Below are 21001 nucleotides of genomic sequence, written 5' to 3' on the forward strand. Positions count from 1 at the left end.
TATCACCTCGTTAGCAGTTAGCGGGAGTCAATTTAATTTTAAAAAAAAAAAAAAAACAGAAAACTTTATAAAAACTATGGCCCCGTAAGTTTACTATCTGACATTAGTGAGTTTGCAGAGATTTTAGTACACACAAATTAAAAATCTTTGTGCATAAAAATAGCATAATTCCGCTCAAACTTGTATAAATTCCACGTGATTTTCAAGGGTAACTTAGATCGATGAACTGCTGTAAAGTTATTGTGCTTCTTTATTAATTCCATCTCTAACATATCGGCTTTATTGAAGCCCACCCTGTTAGGTTTTTACAGAGCTCCTAAATAGATAAGTAGTGAGCTAATTCTGTTTACATGTCGATTTTTAAAGCTTGGTAGAGATCCGTCTGTTTAAACCTCTTTTTTAAAGTCGTTGAACGGTGTTTGACTCTATTGTAAGCATTCATTGGAAAGTATTTTTCGGTTCATTAGTTGACCTCTATATAGTATAAGGCTAACAGGTTTTGGTTTTTAGGTCTGTAATTATTATATCCGAGAGTTTATCCTTTCTTTTTGAATGACAAGTGTTAGTGCATTTTCTAGATGTTTTCAGTTTGGTTTTTTTATGTTAGTTATAAAAGCTGCGTTATTCCTCGCCTTACCCCAGTAATTAGGATTTAAGCCAAATTTTTTTATTAAACTTCTTGTCATTTGCGAGTAGCTTTAACTAGATTCACTTAATATGTACCTGTGAAATCCTTGTAAGCGGCACCGTACCATTACCGGCCCTGATCTCATTGTAATTGAACACATTAATTATGTCCCAGTTATGTGCTGGAATTCATTTTTAACAGTGTTACATATTATTTGTTTTTGGTCCTTGTGAACTTAGTAGTATATTTTGAATCTAGCGTCTGTCAAAACCAAAGCGTATTGTTAGCCAGTATCGAGATTTTGTTTTCTGCGTTGTATGGTAGTTCCACGAATTCCATTCTTTCAGATTTGATTGTGTTTATTATGACCCCTCTATTTCCTTTTTTGTAAAAATTAAAAGAGCAAAGTCTGATAGTGGTTCGGGTATTAGTGTAAATGTTTTCGTCGTTCAGGTTTGCAAGGCTTCTCTAAGATAATAATTATAATTGTTTAAATAATCATTAATTAGGTAAAGGCCGGTTTCAATTTGGGTGTCAGTTCATTAAACTAATTATGCCTATTTTATTAAAAAGGGGATAGTGAACCCAAATTCGTCCAGCTTTTTTTTTTACTAACTGATATGCGCTTAAGTGATTAGCCCAGTAGAGCGTTGCTCCTTATATGTGTTAACGATTATGTAACTTCTTAAAAATCTAAATATTAGACTCCCATTCCTAAAAAATTTCTGGTTATGCAGCTGTGGCAATAGGCATAGTATTATGTAAGGGAGGGAGAGGTGGTTTGTGATAAATTTGATTTTTTAGGGGCACATTAACTTAGTTTTTTCCATTTCTAAAGCATTTTTGGAATTTATTCTCTTTTTATAAAGGAAAGTACTCTTGCGCATGAGTTGTAAGGGCCTTTAATTCTTCTCTTCTTTTTGAAGGTTATTGAGTGTGCCTAATATTGTAAGAATTTTGAATTGTGAAAATTAATGCTTGCGGTATATGTGGTCATGTATCGAGTTACGGCTTGCATGTAAGTCATGCGTTGTTTAATTCTTTAACACTATGTAGACTGTGTCTTTCTGTAAATACATATTAAAGGCGAATGGTTCCCAGCGCAGCTCTATCATATCGCTAATATCCTTGTTATACCTATTTTCATTTAAAAAAAAATTTTGGATTCAAGATTTTTCTTTACGTTATACGGTAGCAGGAAAAGAAGGTGATGGGAGGCCTTAAAAAATAAAAAAAAATTACTGGATCATAGTAATTTTTTAAAAAAATGACTAATGGGAGTTAACCTATATAAGTTTAATTCAAGCCATTAGTCCAAAAATATATACTCGGAGAAGTATCTGGGGAGGATGCAAGTGCAATAGATATCTGTTGGTGTCTGTACTCATTGGTGCGAATAATTTGATACGATGAAATTACACGTTTTAGACTGGAGAACTTTTTTTAGAAAACGCTGCGTATTGGATAAAAGAATTGAAAATTTTTGCTTTTTGATTATCCGTTCCCAGATTAGTGATAAGAAATTAGTTTGAAAGAGCTGCTAAAATAAAGCAGAGGAGAGTTTTCCGGGCGGGAAAAGTTCGTGATGTCTTCCTAAGTTTACTTTATAACCTTATTTTTGCCTATAGTACATTTGCTAGAACAGTTATTGTAAAGAATCTGAATTAGTGGAGTAAAATGAAATTTTTGGATGTTCCCTCTTTTGTTAAAATATGTTCAGATTTATCTGTTAAACGTGGTGATGAATCACTAGAGTGTGTCCTAGAATCTTATTCCTGTAAGCAAACAGGAGCTGATAAAAAAATATTAAAGAAAAAGAATTGCAACAGAGCTTATGAACTGAACAAGGCAGCCTGCCTAGCTCCACCTCAAACCTTTAAGTACTTACTTTTTGAATGGTTAACACAGATTTAGAGTTCTTTAAAACTTCTGCACCATTTAAACAGATTAATAGCATAGTTAGCTAGATTTAATAATTTACTTATATCTGATAATAGTTAATATTATTAAGTTTAACGGGTGCTTTTACTATATAGTTTAAAAAAAGATAACCAACACGAGACAACTACTTGGAAAACGGTGCACTATTTAAAATCAACTTTAAACTCTTCTTTTCCGGATTATGAGTTTTCCAGTGTAGATTCGCAGCAATTTTGCCGGGAACCCATCCTTGAAGCAGGAAGAATAAAGAACTTCTGTTGTTAATACCACCTATATTTTTATATTATTTACTATAGTGATTAGCTCCGTAAACAATTCTCTTTATGATTATGTGGAACAGCGCACTGATTTTCAGCAATACTTATGGGGAATTATTAATGCTCATATTTCCTTAGCTGACTGCGAGATCTACTCGTACATACCGCAGTGCCACTCAGATCCTTTTTATGAAGACAATATTCTGTAAGCCTCTTTGGTTTATAAGATTGTTGTTTTTTATTGAGCGCATGTTTTTCTAACTATAGAAGACTTTAAATTTCAGTAGCTAATTATAGCAGTTGTAAAAACAATTTTAATAGATGGTCCTTCAATTATTTATTCTTCAATCCAAAATTGAAAAGAGTTTTATTTTTTGCTTGCCGGTCCAAAAGGTTTTGTCTATAATTTTTATCTAAAATAAATTTATAAACGAATTAAAAGCAGGAGTATAACCTATATTGCAAAAACTCATGAAGAAACCAATGTTAACGTTGCCTCGACTTTATTAATTAACAGTCCCGATATTTAATATACTGCCTGTTTTACACAATTTAACTGAAAAATCTTACTAACTTAACTTGGGCTCCACTTTCCAGATTTAAAAAGCTTAGCAAACAATTTAATGGTTAAAAACTAAGAGTATAAAAAAACTCTAAATAAATTCAAAATTTTTTTAATTCCCTAATTCCTCGAATATTTAGTTCTTATTTTAGCAGTGGTTTTCAATATAAAAACAAATTAGAAATGAAGGCACACTTGAGCTTTAAAATAATAGTAGGAACCAAGTTTTTTGCTCTTCATTCATTCAAACAAAAACTCTAGATAGAAAAAACCCTTATAGTTTGAAGAGTGCTTAAATATCTTTAAATAAAGGTATTAAGAATTTTTAATATGACTGAGAGAAATTTAAAAAGGTAGGTAAAGATGAAGAAGAGAAACGCCAAATATTTTTATATAGAGCTAAAACTGAAAAAAAATTAGATTGATATTAGCATAAATTTACAGATTCCAAGGCAGAATACTGCTAATATATAGAGAAGCGAATATTCTCCACTCTATAGGCTTCTCTAAAAGATTTTAGACCTGGAAATATTGTAGTTTCGAGAAGCCCGACATTAATTACTCAGTGCCACTGCTTTAAAAAATTTATTTATTACTTAAAAATTTGTATTTAAACGAACTTATACCTACAGTTCAAGCCTTTCAATTCTCTGGACCCAGCTACCCCACTCAAACAAGTTGGACAGAGCTGTTTAAAGCGCTTACTGGTCTAAACGATGCAACTTGTAAAAATTTTATAGTATTTGATTGTAGTCGAAGGAGTGGTAGTGTAAATTTTCCCAGAGTAATATATTATTAATCTTATTTCGTCGTCTCTCCACCGAGCCATTAAAACTAGTTCGTTCATAGATGTCTTCTTCTAAGACAGGCTCCCCAAAAAGGCAAAATTATTATCTGTGTGACCCACACGTTCGGTTCAACCGTCTGCTAAGAGTGCGTTTTCCCACAACTTGTGAGTCCGTCCGCTAAAAGGAGGTTAGCGTGTCCAACTATTCGTTCGCAGAGAACGACGGCCTCAATTTTGAAAAACTGTGGTCAGCAACTCAAGCTGTAGTTTGTGGCGAAGTGTATCATTGCGCACAAACTACCCTCCTTTGTTAAAACGCACAGAAGTTTATTTTGTTGCCTTGAAGCGAGGACGTGATTGCTGATAAGTCGTAGGCCCAGACAGGAGGTGCATATGCCATAATCGGCCGAATGCACAGCACGTAAAAACCTCCGCTTATTTTGCAACGAAAGCTTACTTTCACTGCACAATAATGTAGCATCAGAGCCCCTGCTTGACCTTAATCGCCACGTAAGTTATGTGTGAACGCCACAACAGCTTAGAATCTATACTGACACCCAGGTATATTACCTGAGGGCCCCACGTAATTTCCATGCAGTTAAAAGTTAACGGTGGCGGCAGCGCATGGGGTCCCTTGCACTTTGCTGCGTGAAAGATGTGGTCCCATTGACGATACCCGCTTGCAAGCGTGTCGAGATAAACATTTTGGATGCTGCGGTTGTAAAACAAATGACTGTAACGATGAATAAATCGTCATACCATTGAAAAAAAAAAGGATCATAAAAAAAAAATAATTTTAGCGTGGCTCTTACAGTTGTTAGTGTGATAGAGCGGTGTAGTAAATACCTGTCCTACCTAGTACTTTTGCTCAGCTGAGATAAAATTAACCGAGTACTATTACCTCTTATTAAATCTTTCATTGTTATCGTCCTCTAATCATTTTTTTCTTATTATTAGCCAACGTATCTATTTCTCTATGAACATTGCTTACCCAACCGCTAGTGCTAAGATTGTTACCTATAGGAACTTCCGGATACGAAGGCACAGTTTAGCAAATATAAGCCCTTATATATCACCTGGCGCCCTCCGAAGAATGCTTTTAAGTTGCGATTTAAGAAGCAGGACTTCTATAATGTAAGAGTTAATTAAATTATTAAAAAGTAAAGTGTACAAAATAAAAAAAATATACTACAAAATACATAAAAGTAAGGAATAGTTTATCGTCCATTTTTCGGTCTGCCTTTCCAAAAGCTCAAGAGCGCTTCCATATCTGTATAATGACTTTAATGGAAGCAGATTAGTTTTTATAATATTATCTGTGTAGTTTATATCCAATTAATAAAGTGTGTCAACTTATTTTGTATGCGTTAGGAATTTAATTTCTCTTTTCTTATATTTTTATTGGATACTTCCCATGTAGTTGATTGGTTTAAACACGAATTATTTTTTTTGTAAAATTAATGGGTTTGTGTTTTATGTTTTCTGTATTTCGTTTAGCGTATATGTGTTTTGTAGTAAGTGAATTTAAACAAATACTATTTATTTTGATCTATGTGTAGTGTTTATTTTTTTCTTTTTTGTTTGGTGTTTTAAACCGTGCCATATGTATTTTTGGTATACTACGTTATTGTGTTCCTCTTTGTCCGCCATAAAGATGCTTCAAAGAAAAATTTTTGGGGCTACATCTTGGTGGAGAAAAAGAGTAGGAGCGATCACTTTATTGTCTCATAGGGGAGGGATCTTCATAGCTTCAAGGAAAAAGTACAAATGTACAAACATGGGACAAACATAGAAACACGTACTATACCACAAGCACATGGCATGGTCTTGTGTTATAGAAACCCATGTTGTATATACCCGTAATAGGAGCTCGTAACTGGTGAGAGTTAGTTCCAACACATCTTACAGATAGTAAGTCTTCAGCACATAAGCCTTCAGCACACACTGATATACCTTATCCTAATCATAAAAAAGGAGTATTGATTTGAAATTAACAAGAACTACTTATAATAAATTTATAGCTGTTACTATTATACAACCCAGAAGCTGGCTCTATCTTGCACAAATAAGGCATAGAAGACAGGGAGCCCAAGAATAACCACGGCCTGTCAGAGAAGCAGAGGGTGTCATGACCCAGATACACTTGTATCTACCTTGTAATCCAGCTTTAAATGGAAAACCTAATCTCCAACCCTATGGATCTTTCGGTCAAAGCTTGTTACTGAAGATAGATATTGACTTATCCCAATTTTTTTTATAGTAGTTTACTAATTCAAAAGAGTACGCGTAAGTTACAGCGATGAGGCAATACTAATTCCATAAGCCAGTTAATACAGTACCCTTAAATCGAGGTTAATTTGGTACCTTCCCTTAAAGTTGATCGTGATTATGGCCCCTTCTTGTGGTGTGCTTTGGATAGTTAGTTAAAGAAGTAAAGGATCATAAAAAGAAGAAACTTATCTACTTTATCTTTCTCCAACAGGTGCTAAAGATCTCCCTTTGGGCCATGTCAGTGCTAGCAATAAACTAGCATGTGACTTGCTTAGATACTTAAGTACTTTTACCTCATCGAATTTTATTCTTGAGGTCTTATTGACTCTGTAGCGATAGCCCAGGTTGCTAGTGCACACGTCCGTTAAAAATATAAAAGTTAAAACTTTAAGACAATGGAAGGCATCTTAACCATTGTACGCGAAGTGAAACTTTCTAAGGCAGCTATGCAAGTTCGGCAGGCACCCAATCAGCAACCTAGCCCGTAACCCACGGGAAGCCCCAAGGAATACTACCATGGTAGACACGAGTTTTACATGAACAGATTTTTTTCGACCGCTTTACAACAATGCCTAGAATAGTTGAAACCGTACGTTAGAAGTATCTACATTCTCTTAAATTTATGTGACATCTGGCTAATATATACTGGTTAATAACGCTATTAGAGAGAATTGTCCCTGCTAGAGGGTAGCTAACCCCCATACAAGCTAGACGACTTTTGGTTATAGGCACGAAGCTCATTTTTACTCAAGCGTATCCTTTTTTAACAAAAAAATAACGATAAATTTTTTTTCGTTCTACTACAGAAGAACAAACTAATTAGTTTTGTTCTTCTAGAACAGAAAAATTATTTAGCTCTAAGAAAACATATATAAATAGTATTTACTAAACTATCCAAGTCTACTACTGACTGGAAAGGACCAGTCCACACTTAATGGAACGACCTAGACAAAGAAAAGATAAAGAAAAAAGAGAAAATATGCGACCTCCATGTGAAAAATTTTCCGCTATCATATCATGTAGATCTCACTAATAGTAATTACACATTAAACAGTGCAATATACCCTCTCTTTAAAAACCTATTTAATGATTACAAAACAAGGTTTTAACCCTTATACAGTCTCGTCATAATTAAAAAGGGTCCCCTAAAAAAGATAGAAATTGCTTTTGTAACTGAAAAACTATCCGGATGGGAAAAGAACAAGTTAGCAATACACCTGTAAGATGACTTGTACAGTTATGGTTAGCCAATGGTTTAGATGCCAACTTTAGGGGTTTAACCATAGATGCTGTAAAACTAAACCCATTAAGTGAAGTGCACAGAAATGCAACAATTTATTTGACTGCCAACACCGTAAAGACAAGCCCTTTGTTTGCGCTAACGGTTATGACAATCATCCAATAATTTCCAATAATATATCAGGACTGTTTGGTTTTTCCTTCAAATAGTCTTTTTAAATCTTATAGAAGTGACGATTCTTACTTAGAATGGTTAAACAACATTTCTGAACTAGGCAACTATGCAACTCTAGTTTCCTATGTGGAACGCATCCCGCGCTTAAGGACAGTACGGATGTGAGGAAGTTTCCATGATCTAAAAATCGTTACAAAATGGTTTCCAAACCATTAATCGTCTAAAACATTTTTTACAGGTTGGGTGTCAATATTGAATGCGGTTGTCGAAATGTGAGTTGCATGTGAGTTGCGAGGGTTACTAGAGAAGTTATCTTTTCGATCAAGCGAGCAATATAAGGAATTATTTGTGTTTTATTATAATAAGGCTGTTTTTACAGCGTTGACAAAGCGGTTTGACTGGATAGTGTAAGCCTTCGCGGGTAGTGTTCGCAGCCCTGGTAGATGGCGGTGTGCGCTTCACGGCAGTTTGCACAACTGGCAGGGGCTTTCTTATTTATGTGCATCGCGGCGTCAAGTGACCCTTGCCTCATTTTATGCATCAAGGGGCAGCAGGACAGAAACTTACGCTGTGTCAAATACCTTACAGAAGTGGCATTGTCCGACTCGATTACTCTTTCAAGGCTCTTCCACCTTAACCTTAAGATGGAAAACCGTCTTTAATTTTAAAAGCTTTTGTCGACACACACCTCGATATATACATTAATAATATTTATAAAGGTCGCTTCGTGCGTTTCCATCGACAGTCCCCCGTATGCACTCTTGCTACGCGGAGAGACAAAATGCTTTGCGTGGATAAGTCTCCCTCGAGTAAGTTCTACGAAGGACAAACTTAAAAGCTGCTCCACTGGTAGTTGACGGGTGAAATGTGGTAGCTTTCCGTCACGTATAAGCGAAGTGAAGGTTCGATACTCGTCTGCAGTAGCTAAAAATATTTTAATTTCTTGAAGTGTGTCCCCAGTCTCGGAATGGGCCGTTGGCTTCTGGAAGTTTGCAAAGTTACTATACTTCTATTTTTCGTAGAGAGTCACATGCTGAATCTTATTATTTCGCCAAATTAATGAAGCCATAAAAGGTGGATGGGAGTTGCTAGAGGTAGTTCGGGTAATGGGAGGAGCACTGTCCCTCTCTAATCAACGCTATCATCATACCCTCTAATAGACATACTCTCTCTTTGCTAAATTTATAGCCACTATTACTATTATTAACAAAAGAGTTTTTGATGGTGCTACTAATAATTTTTCTAGAAAGATTTTTACAGGCATTTAGTTTTTTTTGCAAAAGTGAACAATACTAAAGTTATTACTACCACGCTCTCCTGGTTTTCAGTATTTCTTCTTCTTACTAATAAAATTGTCATTAGTTTCTTTTTTTTATTTTTTAAATGCCTTTTTTTCAAGAAGCGCTACCTTCACTATCCTCCATAACTTCTTCTATTCAAGGCTCGCATAGTAATTGAAGAGAAAAGAAAATAGCAATATCAAAATTTATAATAGAATTTTCTATCCTTTCCTTCCATCGTTCACTCTCCAAAGCCATTATTTCAGTGACCTGCAGCTTCAGTTTTTTAGCCATCAGCCCTTTACAAAGATCCTCGATAACAGCTAATGAGTTAGCATATGTCCTTGTAATTGGGTTTGCAGGAGAGAGGAGTCGATTTATAGAACGTAATATATATACAGTAAAGGTTAAAATAAGTTAAATATTTTTATCAAAAAAAAAATGTAGTGCTCAGACCACATCCAAAAATGCTTTTCTATTTACTGTTTAGTGTTTCTTCATATATAATAGCTCATACTATTGACATCTCAAAACCACGTTTACTAATGATTACCACGTGAGGCTCATAAAACCTTCCACGATTAATTTTCAATATATCGTCACTCTACTAACGATGGTTATTACTCTCCCTAAAAGTTTATATAAAAAGTTTTATATTTTTTGTGCTATTTGCGATGAGAAAAAGAAATAACTTAGTAAAGAAAGAATTTAGGGAGAATTACAAAAAGTACATTGAAGATTTGAAGAAGAGATCTAAAGAAGTATTCCCATTATTAGTTTGTTCATAACTGCACTTTACGTATTAAATTGTATATAGTTTTCCGAGCCAGTATCTGAGAAGTTTAGTGACCTTCCTCTTTCAAAGGAAACTCTTAGAGGTCTTAGAGATAATGGCTACGTTACCATGACAGAGATACAAAGAAAAGCTATTTTCTTGGCCTTAAAGGGGAGAGATATCTTAGGCGCCGCAAAAACAGGCTCAGGAAAAACTCTTTGCTTTTTAATTCCTGTATTTAATTATTTTTATTATTATATAGTTTACTTTATCTTTTATATAAAATTTCCTACAAAGATTTTGGAAGATCTTTTAAAGCATTACTGGTCCCCTATATTTGGTTTAGGCGCACTTGTAATAACACCTACTCGCGAACTTGTAATTTTTGCCTAGATTTTACCAGCTCATCTGTATTGGAATATTTTTTATAAGGCTTATCAAATTTTTGAAGTTCTAAGAAAGATAGGGAAACAGCACCACTTTTCTGCTGGATTAGTGATTGGAGGAAAGGATTTATCTGCAGAACAGCAGCTTATTTCGAGGATGTGTATACTGATTTGCACTCCGGGGAGACTGCTTCAACACATGGACGAAACTGAGCTTTTTGAGCTTAAAGAGCTTCGTATACTTGGTGATGCACACTAATCCACATCTTTGAAATTTTTATAGCAACATAATGTAGTTCTAGATGAAGCCGATCGAATTTTAGATTTGGGGTTTGAAAAAACGGTCAACGCTATTATAGCAACACTCCCTAAGCGGCGTCAGACGCTTCTCTTTTCTGCCACGCAAACCAAATCCGTCAAAGACTTGGCCCGTTTGAGTCTTCAAGTGTATATACAGTCGTTATTAATATTATAGTTAGCTTTATTACCATCGCGCAGGATGCGGAGTACGTTGCTGTATACGAGCAGCCACAAGTGCTTACTCCTAGCAAGTTGACTCAGAACTACATCTTCTGCGAACTCTCTTCAAAATTGAAAATTCTTTATTCTTTTCTCCGTTCTCATACCCGAATGAAGCTTCTTGTTTTTGTTTCCAGTTGCAAGCAAGTATTAATATTATTATCATTGGTGTCTTGTGATTATATATTTTATTACATTATAGGTTCGCTTTATATACGAGGCTTTCAGACGACTGCGCTGTGGACTGCCACTGTTGGAGCTCCATGGTTCTACATATGCTATAGTGAGCGTAACTTTTATCGAATGTTTCGTTCAAGGAAAGCAAAAGCAACCCAAACGGATGAGTATCTACGATGAATTCTGCAGGAGGCGTTTTGCCTGCCTTATCGCTACAGACATTGCCGCGCGCGGCTTGGACTTTCCCTCTATTCATTGGGTATCATGATGATCCTTGTTGGTATGGTTATTTGTTACGATTATCGCTACGAGGTTCTTCAAGTGGACTGTCCGGAAGACGCCAACACCTACATTCATCGCGTTGGTAGAACGGCTCGTTACGAAAGTGGTGGCAATGCTCTCCTCTTTCTTCTTCCCAGCGAAAAGGCTTTTTTAAAACTTCTGCAGGTATCCATTTATTTTTTCACATTATTCTTATGTTATTTTTATTTGAGCAGGAAAAAAAAGTTCCCATCTCTGAACTGCAGCTCAATCCCCGAAAAATAAAGTCGATTACGGCGAACCTCGCAGCTCTTTGCGCCGAACATCCCGACATCAAATACTTAGCCCAGAAGGCATGCCTTTACAATAGGCTCTTCTTTTTGTTTGTGCGAGTTTTGCATAACTTTAGTACTTCGTCTCATACATTCGTTCCGTTTTTCTTCAAGCAAACAAAAAAGTTTTCGATGTTTCTTCATTGTCGCTGGACGAGTTTTCGGTTTCTTTGGGGTTATCGCAACCCCCGAAAGTTCGTTGCGTAAAGGTGTGATGTTATCACTATTATAATTATTGTTGTTATTACATTTGTTATAGCAAGTCAAAGATGGAAAGAATAAATGCAGGCAAGCCTCTCAACCAGACACCACCACTCCTACTGCGGAGAAAGTTGGTCTCAACGAGGTGCCCAGTTTTTTTTGGATGCCAAACTAAAGTGCTCACGCGACGCTCCTCAGGAAATAGAAGACGATTTATTTGTAGTGAAAGCGAGCGCAGAGAATGCCTTTCCTCCACTTACAGAGGAGGAAATACGCCAGATAACCAATGGTAAAGATGGATTTCTTACTCGTAAGAAGGCTTCCAAGTTTATTGGCTTTGGCTCGTCCATCAAGTTCGACGCTGAAGAGGTTGCACCTCTCGTATTTTGGGCATTCCATCTTTATTAGCGTGCGCGACTACAAGGAGGACGCTGGCGGGATCAATTTAAGTAAGCAACTCCAGATCATGACCGAGCGGGACAAAGATGATAAAGAAAAGCAGCGCGAGGCGGTGAAAAGAAAACATCGAGAGAAGAGGCAAAAGCTTCGAGAGCAAAGGAGGCGACTCGGTTCGGTAATGTCCCCCTCTTCCTTCCTTCATCCGCCATCCCCGCCTGAAGCACACCTTTCATACCGGTTAGCTGCACTCGCCTCAAGCTGTGCTGCTCAGCGAGGGTCTCTCCAGGGGTGGCTCACCGTGTTCGGATGCGGAGATTGACAATCACAAAAAAACCTCGTTAGAAGAGGACGAAACTCTGGCCCTCTCGCTCCTGCAGGGCGAATAAATCTTATTATTACTAAATACAAATAAGTTAGCGGCGTGAATATCCATTTTAAGGGGAGCTACCTTCGAAGCTTCTTTATACATTAGCGAGCTGTACACAAGCTAGTTAGTATGTTTTATGCTAAGACGAGTCTTAAAAACGGATAGGCGTTTTTACATGCTTTGACATGCTGCCATCTGTATTCATACGAGCCTCCACAAAATTCTAATAAAAAGCCGTCGTTTGATTTTATAGGCTCAATTTAATTTTATACAAATAAATATAAAATATGAACAAGCGCTCAAATGTACACCAACTAAATTAGTAGATATAGTTGTAAACCCGCTGGGAGCACAGCACTCCCTCAAGCCACCAAGCATTAACTCTAAAGAATTTTAAAACAAGCAGTGATGTGCTGCTTTTGCAAAATTGCTGACTGCTTCTATCCGCCTCTTAGTTTTAAAAAAATAAAAACTGTTATTATTATGGTGGTGGTTGCTTTTTTTTCACTCATCAGTATTTATTACACAACTGGCTTGTTTAACTTCAGTGTCATATTTTTCAAATGGTAAGAAAAAAAATAGATTTAATTGCATACACGGCAGCTTCTAGAAAATAGAGTGTTACTCGGGCTGTCGAATTCAATTTGGGCTAAAGTCAACGGGGTTCTTGTTGACTCGAATATAAGTCAGCGGTTTATTAGCGTTTAGAAACATTGCCAGTAGCGTCTTTACCTATATCATTTACTATGTCGCCTATTTAGAGATTATGCAAGTTTAAAAGCTGAAAGCTTCGCGGAAAGTCTGCGTTAGTGGAAATTCCATAACCTTTGCCTGTGCTATGAAAAAAAGGCTTGCCGAGCTGGTAGGGTTATGTGCGCTTGTATAAGAGTATAAAAAGTGTTCTTAGCTTCTTTCCAATTAAACGAGGCCCAACTCAAAAAGTGATGACAGAATTTTAATAAAAAGGTTTTACCCTATTCTATTTAATATTAAGCAACAGCTGTGGAACCACGCAAAACTATAAGAAATTCCATTACTAGAATGTCAATAACCGCACTCGCAAGACAAAACGTATAAAAAATAAACTCATGGAGCACACTAATTTTATTATAAACGAGCATATAATAAATATAGTTTATTAGTTATTGAGGAGAGCCTCCCGCTTCTGTCGGCTGTTCAGGAATTGACTTAAGCATCAAGTAGAACAACAGGCCGGGAATGAAGTATATCCACTAGTAGTTGCTTGTAAGCAACCTCAAAAGTATTAATAAACAATTTCTATTTTATACGTATTTTTGAAAGAATCCTTCGTTTTCGGTAGGCACAAGTGGACTAGACTTTTTACTTCCGTTGTTACTATTCTGCATTTGGTATCTCAGAAGCTGCTCGTCAACCTCCTGCCTGATTTTTTTATTAACAACCGGCCTGCACACAAAATAAGATAAGTGAAAAGAAGAATAATAATAAATAAAATTGAATAAAAAAGAAAACTTGCATTGTTCCTTTAATAACTGACTTGGCCAAGAGGACTTTCGACTTAAAAACAACAGTTACATTACCCTTTAATGGATAATAAACATAGGATATTTATGTAAACGAGAGGAAACGGAAAAGTAAGAAACTTTAAATCCATAATTGACTTCCAAACGGCACGTTTTGTTAGTAGGGCTGAGATCCATAGCTATTACACTCCCCTTTGGACTAAGATGTACAGTAAGAACATCGTGAAAGTTGGAGCAAAATAAAAATCTCTAGATTTTATCTAAAAGATATAAAAAATAAAGTTATATCAACTATAACGTTACAGCCGGCGTTAATGTCATAACATGAGTGAGGGAATCGGGATAAGTATTGATACGAAGCAAATAAAAGCCGTCTTTATTCGCAAGTTCCTAAAGATAAGTGTTAAGGGAATGGTAAAACCTTACAATATTTTTAAAGTTATAAATTCTTTAGTCTTACAGTATAAGGTCAACTTAAATTTTTGTTGTGACAATTTTATTGAGACGAAATATCAAATGGGAAGTAACAATTTTCATTTTTCAAAGTATATAACTAAAAATTATAATTGCTACCAAAAGTTGGTCCTTGTTTAGCTGAGATAAAAAATTTTCACGAATTGACGAGGTATTAATACAAAGTTTACCCCTTTCTTGAAATGTGTTACCGTCATCAAAAGAATGTTCAAAAATAAATTGAGTCTATTATAAATTGGATCAGGAGAAAGAAATGGTGAAAAAATATTTTTACGTACATTTCCTATTAAACAGAAACACAAAAAAAGCTGGAGTCTTAAACCCGGGAAAGAACAAGGCATTCTTATTTAAAAGTCTGCGCTAATCAACCCATTAGTCGAAAGAACTCTGCGCTTGTAAAGGGAAGAATGCCGGTATACACCCACTGACAAAATGAAGTCAGGGGCAGCCGTTAGGTTTTCTAATTTTGGTTTAGTTAAAATTTTCTAATGTCCTTAGACTTTAACTGTAAGGTTATGCATTTACAAACTTTATTGCTCAGTGTATATTTCTTTTTCAGTTTAGTAAAAAGGTAGCAATGTTGCTTTTTTACAAGCGCGGAAGGTTTGTAATAATAGAAAATTTAAAAAAAAAGAGTTTGGCATTAAGCCTTCTGTGACAGCCACTCTATGAGCGGTAGTTTACTTTAAGTTACAACAAAAGAGAAGTTTAGTACCACACTAACCAGTCTGTAATAGAGGTTTGGGGACGTTAAACGCAGATGTATTAAAAAAACTCGTTGTGGACTCACAGCTATTCTACATCAAGAGGTTAGGCTCAACCTATATTTTTTGTGTAGAGGCTTCACAAACGGTTGTAGTATGTTTAAAGGTCCTATTAAAAATTGAGTTAAACAAAGCCTATTATAGTTAATAATTATTAATAGTCCTTACTGTTTGCTAAACAAATTGAATGAATAATATCAAACTATTAAAGATATATTTAAATAAAAACTGTATGAGCAAGGAGGAAGTTTGTATATTTTAATAAAAATTCTTATTAGAATATAGTTTCTTCCACCACCGTGTTTTTTTCCAAACAACTGAACGCTTTTTATAAATTCGGTTAAAAAGCCTGGAGAAAACAAAAGAAATATATGAAACTATTCACTAAAAATGTAGTATGTAAGGTGGTAATTTTATAATATTAAGACAATTTTGCTAAACAAACAATTTTAAAATTTACTTTTCATTATTTATATTTTCTTTACTTATAATATGTCTCCGAACTATTAGATTTTTTTTTTTTGGTATAGACAAATAAAAACTCCTTTTATCAAAACTTAAGTAAAATGTTTTCTGCAGCCTTTAAACCCAAAGTAAAATTTAAGTGATATGTATATAATAAAAATTAGTTCAATATATAATATATTTATGTTTTCCTTTTTCGATCTGCAAAGAAAAGTATCATTATTCTCTTTGTTAGCAATATAGGAAAGCGCGCACCTACTATTATCTTATCCCTATAGCTTAGAGTAGTTCTGAAAAAGTATTGTAGAGAGTGATTGGTTATAAAATATGCCTTAGAGTTTGTACATACCCTTTAACTCCATAAATTTTTTATTAATATATATATGGTCGGTATTTGCGCCCCGTCCCAAACTAGTGAGCCCTCTGCTAAAAGGCCATTTTCCAACCATTCACCCGTAGAGAGCGACAGCACCTTTATCAAAAATTGTAGTCAGCAGCTCAATCTGTAGTTTGTGGTGAAGTACTATATAATTGCACAAACCACGGTATCTTTGTTAAAAGGCGCAGTACTTTACTTTGTCGCACTTGAAGCAATGACGTTGCTGCGGGAGGAGATGCATATCTCATTCTCGGCTGGATGCACAGCACTTAAAAATTTCGCTTTTGTGCAAACAAAATTTTAATTTTGCCGCACAGTAAAGATATAGAATCAGGGCCCCTGCTTGACCTTCTGCGCAACGTAATTTACCTGTGACTGCCACAACAGCTTGGTAATTATAAGGGACCCTAGGTATATTGCCTGAAAAGCCAAAGCTCCATGCTGTTAAAAGTTAACGGTGTTGGAAACTCATGGCGTTTCTCCGTTGTATAAAGCCTCCTGCCCTTAGCTGCGTTGATGGAGGTGACCCCTCTGGCGAGAAGTAAATTAACATACTATAGGTGTAAATGGCGACCCGCGTGTGAAGGCGGACTGGAAGAGGGGTGTTGCTCGTATCTAGAGCGCGATTAGTGGTGAGGGACCTTGCTGGAGTCCCGCCGTGAGATAACGAGGCTACGACAGAGCAGCGCCTTCTCTCATGTTGAAGACCAGGCCTTATAGTTATGACTTGAGTACTTCTCAAAGGCTGCACTGTATCGCCAGAGCATGTTGCTCGCTTAGCAGGCCACCATGCCATACTCGGTCAAAAGCCCTCTCAACATCTAGCGGGTCAAGCAAATGATTCGACGACAATTTATTCAATGTCACAGTAGCCATTAAAAAAAAAAGTATACATTTACTAACACGACAATATTTACCTCTTTCATTTTGCTCTTTTTTCTCGCCATGTGTGTTTGCAACTGGCCCCTGCGACCTCTCAACCTGCGTTCCTCAGCGTAAACCTCAAGGATGCAGCCGTTCCAGTTTACTATACGCTGTTCTACGCAGGATGTTTACAGGTTGACTGAGAGGGTTATAGATAACCAGGACAGTCAAAGAATCCTAGTCTAGTCAGGTTGAGGGCAATATTCCTTGCAGAGTTAATAATGCCATTGGATATTGAATTGTGTTAGATGCTTCGTTTGATCAGGATGGCTTCTCCTCTACCACTTGTCTACAACGGATCCAGGCGATACGTCAAAAAATTGCAGCTGTTAAATGGAACATTTAAGGAGAGCTGTGTTTTGCTGACCACATAGGCATCTATTCTTTCGCGTTGCACTAACTCATGCAAACTGTATTTTTCTGGGCGCCCTCCGTATTCCAAAAACATATTCTTCTGTGTTTACGCGCGCTCTTGAAACTTAAAGTTATTGCTAACAAATTCTAAGCTTTGCACGGTCTTGAGAATGGTTGAGAGACTTGTGGTCTCGATAACTAACAGCTGCCGTAAAGTCGGTTGCGATCGCTGTTCTTGTTGTTGTTAAGTGATTGAGTCAGCATTATCAAACGTAAATAAAATTATTTGGTGGGGTAGCTTGATGTGTTCTCGTTCTAAGGCGGGAAGCATAGAATATAGTTGGAAAATGGTAGCATACGGAGCGGTAAAGGGGTGGCGCGGTCGCGTAGATTGGTCGGCTTTTAGAAGCCTCCGCGGGCAAATGACCCTCACCACATTTGACGGACCAAGGCGCCGCAGCGCACAAGCTTATACGGTAGCCTAAACTCTAACAGCGGTGCATTGGCCAACGCAATTGCTTTTTCAAAGTTCTCCTACTTAGATTTAAATCTGGGAAATAGTTTCGTTCTAATAGCTTTTGTCGTTTTGTGGTTCTGAGTCTATGCAGCAACAACGAACGCTTCTTCCGGTTACCATTGAGAGTGTCCTCCGTGTGCATTCGTCACCTGGAGGGGTATGGCTAATAGACGTAAAGTTAGCATTAACTACTCAAAGGATCCATTTCATATCCCTCTCTAACGGAAAAATTGGAGAACCTGAACTCATTCCTCCAGAAAAACTTAAAAAAGCTTCTGTTGGAGTCCTAAGATCAAGTCAAGAATTGAAGAATTCCGGGCGACCACACCAGAACAAGTGACTCAAAACGTTAAAAATGCATTTGGAAGGAAGTCACTCGTAACATTCATGAGCAAAACACATGAAATGCGTCATGCAAGTAAGAGACATAACGAGTCCATAAAACAATTCGCCAACTGTTTGGAACACATTTCAAAGCCAAAGAAAAGAACAGTGCATAAGCAAAGGACTGTTACCTCATATAGGTGAAATTACAAACTTACATAAAAGCATAGCCCTTATCCCACAGGGTTGGAGAAGAATTTAAATACGATGTTATATCACTAGGACAATATTACAGTAATAATCCAGAAAATTAGGATTACCGTTATGCACTAAATGTCTTATTACAAGTGGGAAACAAGCAAAGTTGAAAACAACTCGAACGCTTTATCCCTTAATACCTCCTGTAATCAACAAACTTACATGGAAAAACAGCCTTCCATATTTTTTAAAGGTTGAGCGCCATCCTGCAAAGGCTAGCAGGGTCAACATTCACGATGTCAATGTCCACATATTAAACAAACATGCTATTTTTGTTAAGAAATTAACCACATTGAAGAGGCACGCCTTCATAAGAATTTATGGCACCAATTAAGTTATAACTCTCCGAAAAATACGAACAAGGGATAAAGATGGTTGTTAACACTGGGGCCTATCCTCATTTTACCAACGATGGGGGTTATTGACTAATACCCGATACGATAAACACGTTACTAATACAATAATGATAGCACTAAGGCTTGTTAAATCGATTTTTTGAAATTGTTAGATCGTGGTAATGCTATATATGCCAAAATTTAAAATATAACCTGATCTCTGTAAGTAAATTTAATGAAAAAGGATTTGATATCTGTTTTAAAAATAAAGAGTTTTTATCAGAAAAAAAGCAAAGTTATTGCCCAAGGTAGAAAAGATAATGTTTACTCCTTATAAACGGTAATGGCTACGATATTACAGCAAATGACCACGACGTTTGATACCATGAGTCTAAGTTTATTATTCTTAGAGAATACTTCAAGTATAAGCATATTATTTGTGCTTAAAAAGAATTTTTTTTTTGGAGTATCATATTTTAGAACTCAAGACTGAAATTTGCCCAAAATGTAAGATGAAAAGAAAAAATGTTAGCAAAATAAGTGAAACTAATAATCAACGAAATCGGGACATTTAATGTATATTGACACCTTATATTGGGACATACTGTCAGATGAGGGCCGTAAGTATGTTACAGTCGCAACGGACGCTAGGTAGGCAACCCCTATTCTTTGTTTCTCTGTTTCTTCTATTAGGTGGTTGTTCGTTTACAAAAGGGGCAGTATTCGAAGCGCTGCCTCGTTACCCTTATTGAAGCTATTACTTTTTTTATTACAAGGATTTTACTTATTAAGATCATTATTACTTTTAATATTTTTATTGAACAATGTATTGTTATTTTACTATTATTATTGTTGTTAACAGTTACACAATTATTATTGACACTATTATGGGAACTCATAGTCAAAAGATGAATGTTACTACTTACTAGTATTAATAGTAACTGTTTCGCCGTGAATAGATTAGTCTTTTATAATTAAAAAGCCTCGCTATTTTCTAGTGCCCCTTAGGAGGCAGGCGTTTGGTTAATCTAAAATTGTAAGACCGAAAATACACTATTATTGTTAGCTATGCTTCCAAGAGGCTCTTTTCGCCTTTTTAACTTATTTTTTCTGGGTGGCTATAGTAACTAACTTCAAAAAAGTTTTGCCTTGTAAAATCCAACTCTTTTATAAAATCTTCATTTATAGCAAATAAATTATCAGTGATAGCTCGCAATCTTTCTTCAAAGGAGAGACTCATAATTAATATAAGAATAAATATATATTTAGAAAGTAAAAAGGATAAAGAAAAAGAAAAAATATATATCTAAGGTCTGTTGTACATAGACAGCAGTTATAAAATTACATTGTTTAAGTTTTCTAATAGAAAAAGTATATTTTAAATGAAACGGTATGTAAATAAGTTATATATATAAATATATATCGCAATTTCTAAATAAATAGTCGAGTTGCACTGACCACATTTACAATAGTATGGACTGCTGTAAGGTTTTTCTACCTCTAACGTTTTTACTTTATTATGATAATTACAAATTTTTGCCTATATATAATATTTATCTCTTTAGTTTGCCTGCTCGGCTACTAAATAAGCTGCTATAATTACTTCCCCAATAGGAACCGTTTTAATTCTATTAAAGGAAAATTAGGTTCAGCACTAGTAGGTAGCTTTAAGCCTGCTTTAAGGATTGAATGCAGTATATTAGCGCTGAGTTCCTTAAAAAGACAAAAATAGTAGAACTGGTGTTTTTTACTTATTCAGTTATTCTATTATTAAATCAATTAACACGGATTATCTGCCCTGTAAACAAAAAGTTTTTGATACCAGTCTAAATTCTCACCTCACTTTAGTTAACAAACTATAATGAGATAAATTAAATAAAAAAGCGCTAGTGCGGACAAACTACTGCAATGGGGGCGCTTATTTCAACCGCTGCAAAAGTTAAAAAAACTAGTTTTCGTATAACTGTAATACTTTTTTAATTACTTGTGGCTACAATACTACTTTTATTTAATTTGCATTATTATAAAATTGGGTTATATTACTTTTAAACCGCTATAATATATGTATATTAAAAAAGCGGCCATACGAATTTTTTTATTACTATTAATGATTTTTGCAGTGCTCGGTGAGGCGCCGACCGCTTAATC

At 35.7% G+C, this 21001-nt stretch overlaps 2 protein-coding genes and 1 long non-coding RNA gene across 3 annotated transcripts; 2 read left to right on the forward strand and 1 right to left on the reverse strand.

The window, feature by feature from the left end:
• Nucleotides 1-2173: 2173 nt before the first annotated feature.
• LOC135120644 (uncharacterized) lies at nt 2174-3212 on the forward strand. Its single transcript, XR_010278675.1, has 3 exons — nt 2174-2508; nt 2665-3031; nt 3148-3212. It is a non-coding gene; the product is annotated as an uncharacterized LOC135120644 (long non-coding RNA).
• Nucleotides 3213-9814: 6602 nt separating this feature from the next.
• LOC135120646 (probable ATP-dependent RNA helicase DDX10) lies at nt 9815-12609 on the forward strand. The gene is made up of 15 exons (XM_064044983.1): nt 9815-9901; nt 9958-10149; nt 10213-10293; nt 10348-10546; nt 10598-10746; nt 10800-10967; nt 11023-11086; nt 11138-11256; nt 11310-11444; nt 11495-11611; nt 11668-11799; nt 11850-11936; nt 11990-12160; nt 12216-12365; nt 12433-12609. Exons 1-15 carry the CDS (start codon nt 9815-9817, stop codon nt 12574-12576), a joined length of 1995 nt encoding a protein of 664 aa, XP_063901053.1. The 3' UTR covers nt 12577-12609.
• Nucleotides 12610-13699: 1090 nt separating this feature from the next.
• LOC135120647 (ER membrane protein complex subunit 10-like) lies at nt 13700-14888 on the reverse strand. The gene is made up of 7 exons (XM_064044984.1): nt 14812-14888; nt 14633-14758; nt 14363-14449; nt 14180-14308; nt 14053-14117; nt 13847-13982; nt 13700-13789 (listed from the first exon to the last, which is right to left on the reverse strand). Exons 1-7 carry the CDS (start codon nt 14872-14874, stop codon nt 13700-13702), a joined length of 696 nt encoding a protein of 231 aa, XP_063901054.1. The 5' UTR covers nt 14875-14888.
• Nucleotides 14889-21001: the final 6113 nt, after the last annotated feature.

This window comes from Zophobas morio, unplaced genomic scaffold (genome assembly GCF_036711695.1).
Source record: "Zophobas morio isolate AGI-343-1 ecotype UQ-CSIRO unplaced genomic scaffold, CSIRO_AGI_Zmor_V1 ptg000403l, whole genome shotgun sequence".
Classification (NCBI taxonomy): Eukaryota; Metazoa; Arthropoda; class Insecta; order Coleoptera; family Tenebrionidae; genus Zophobas; species Zophobas morio.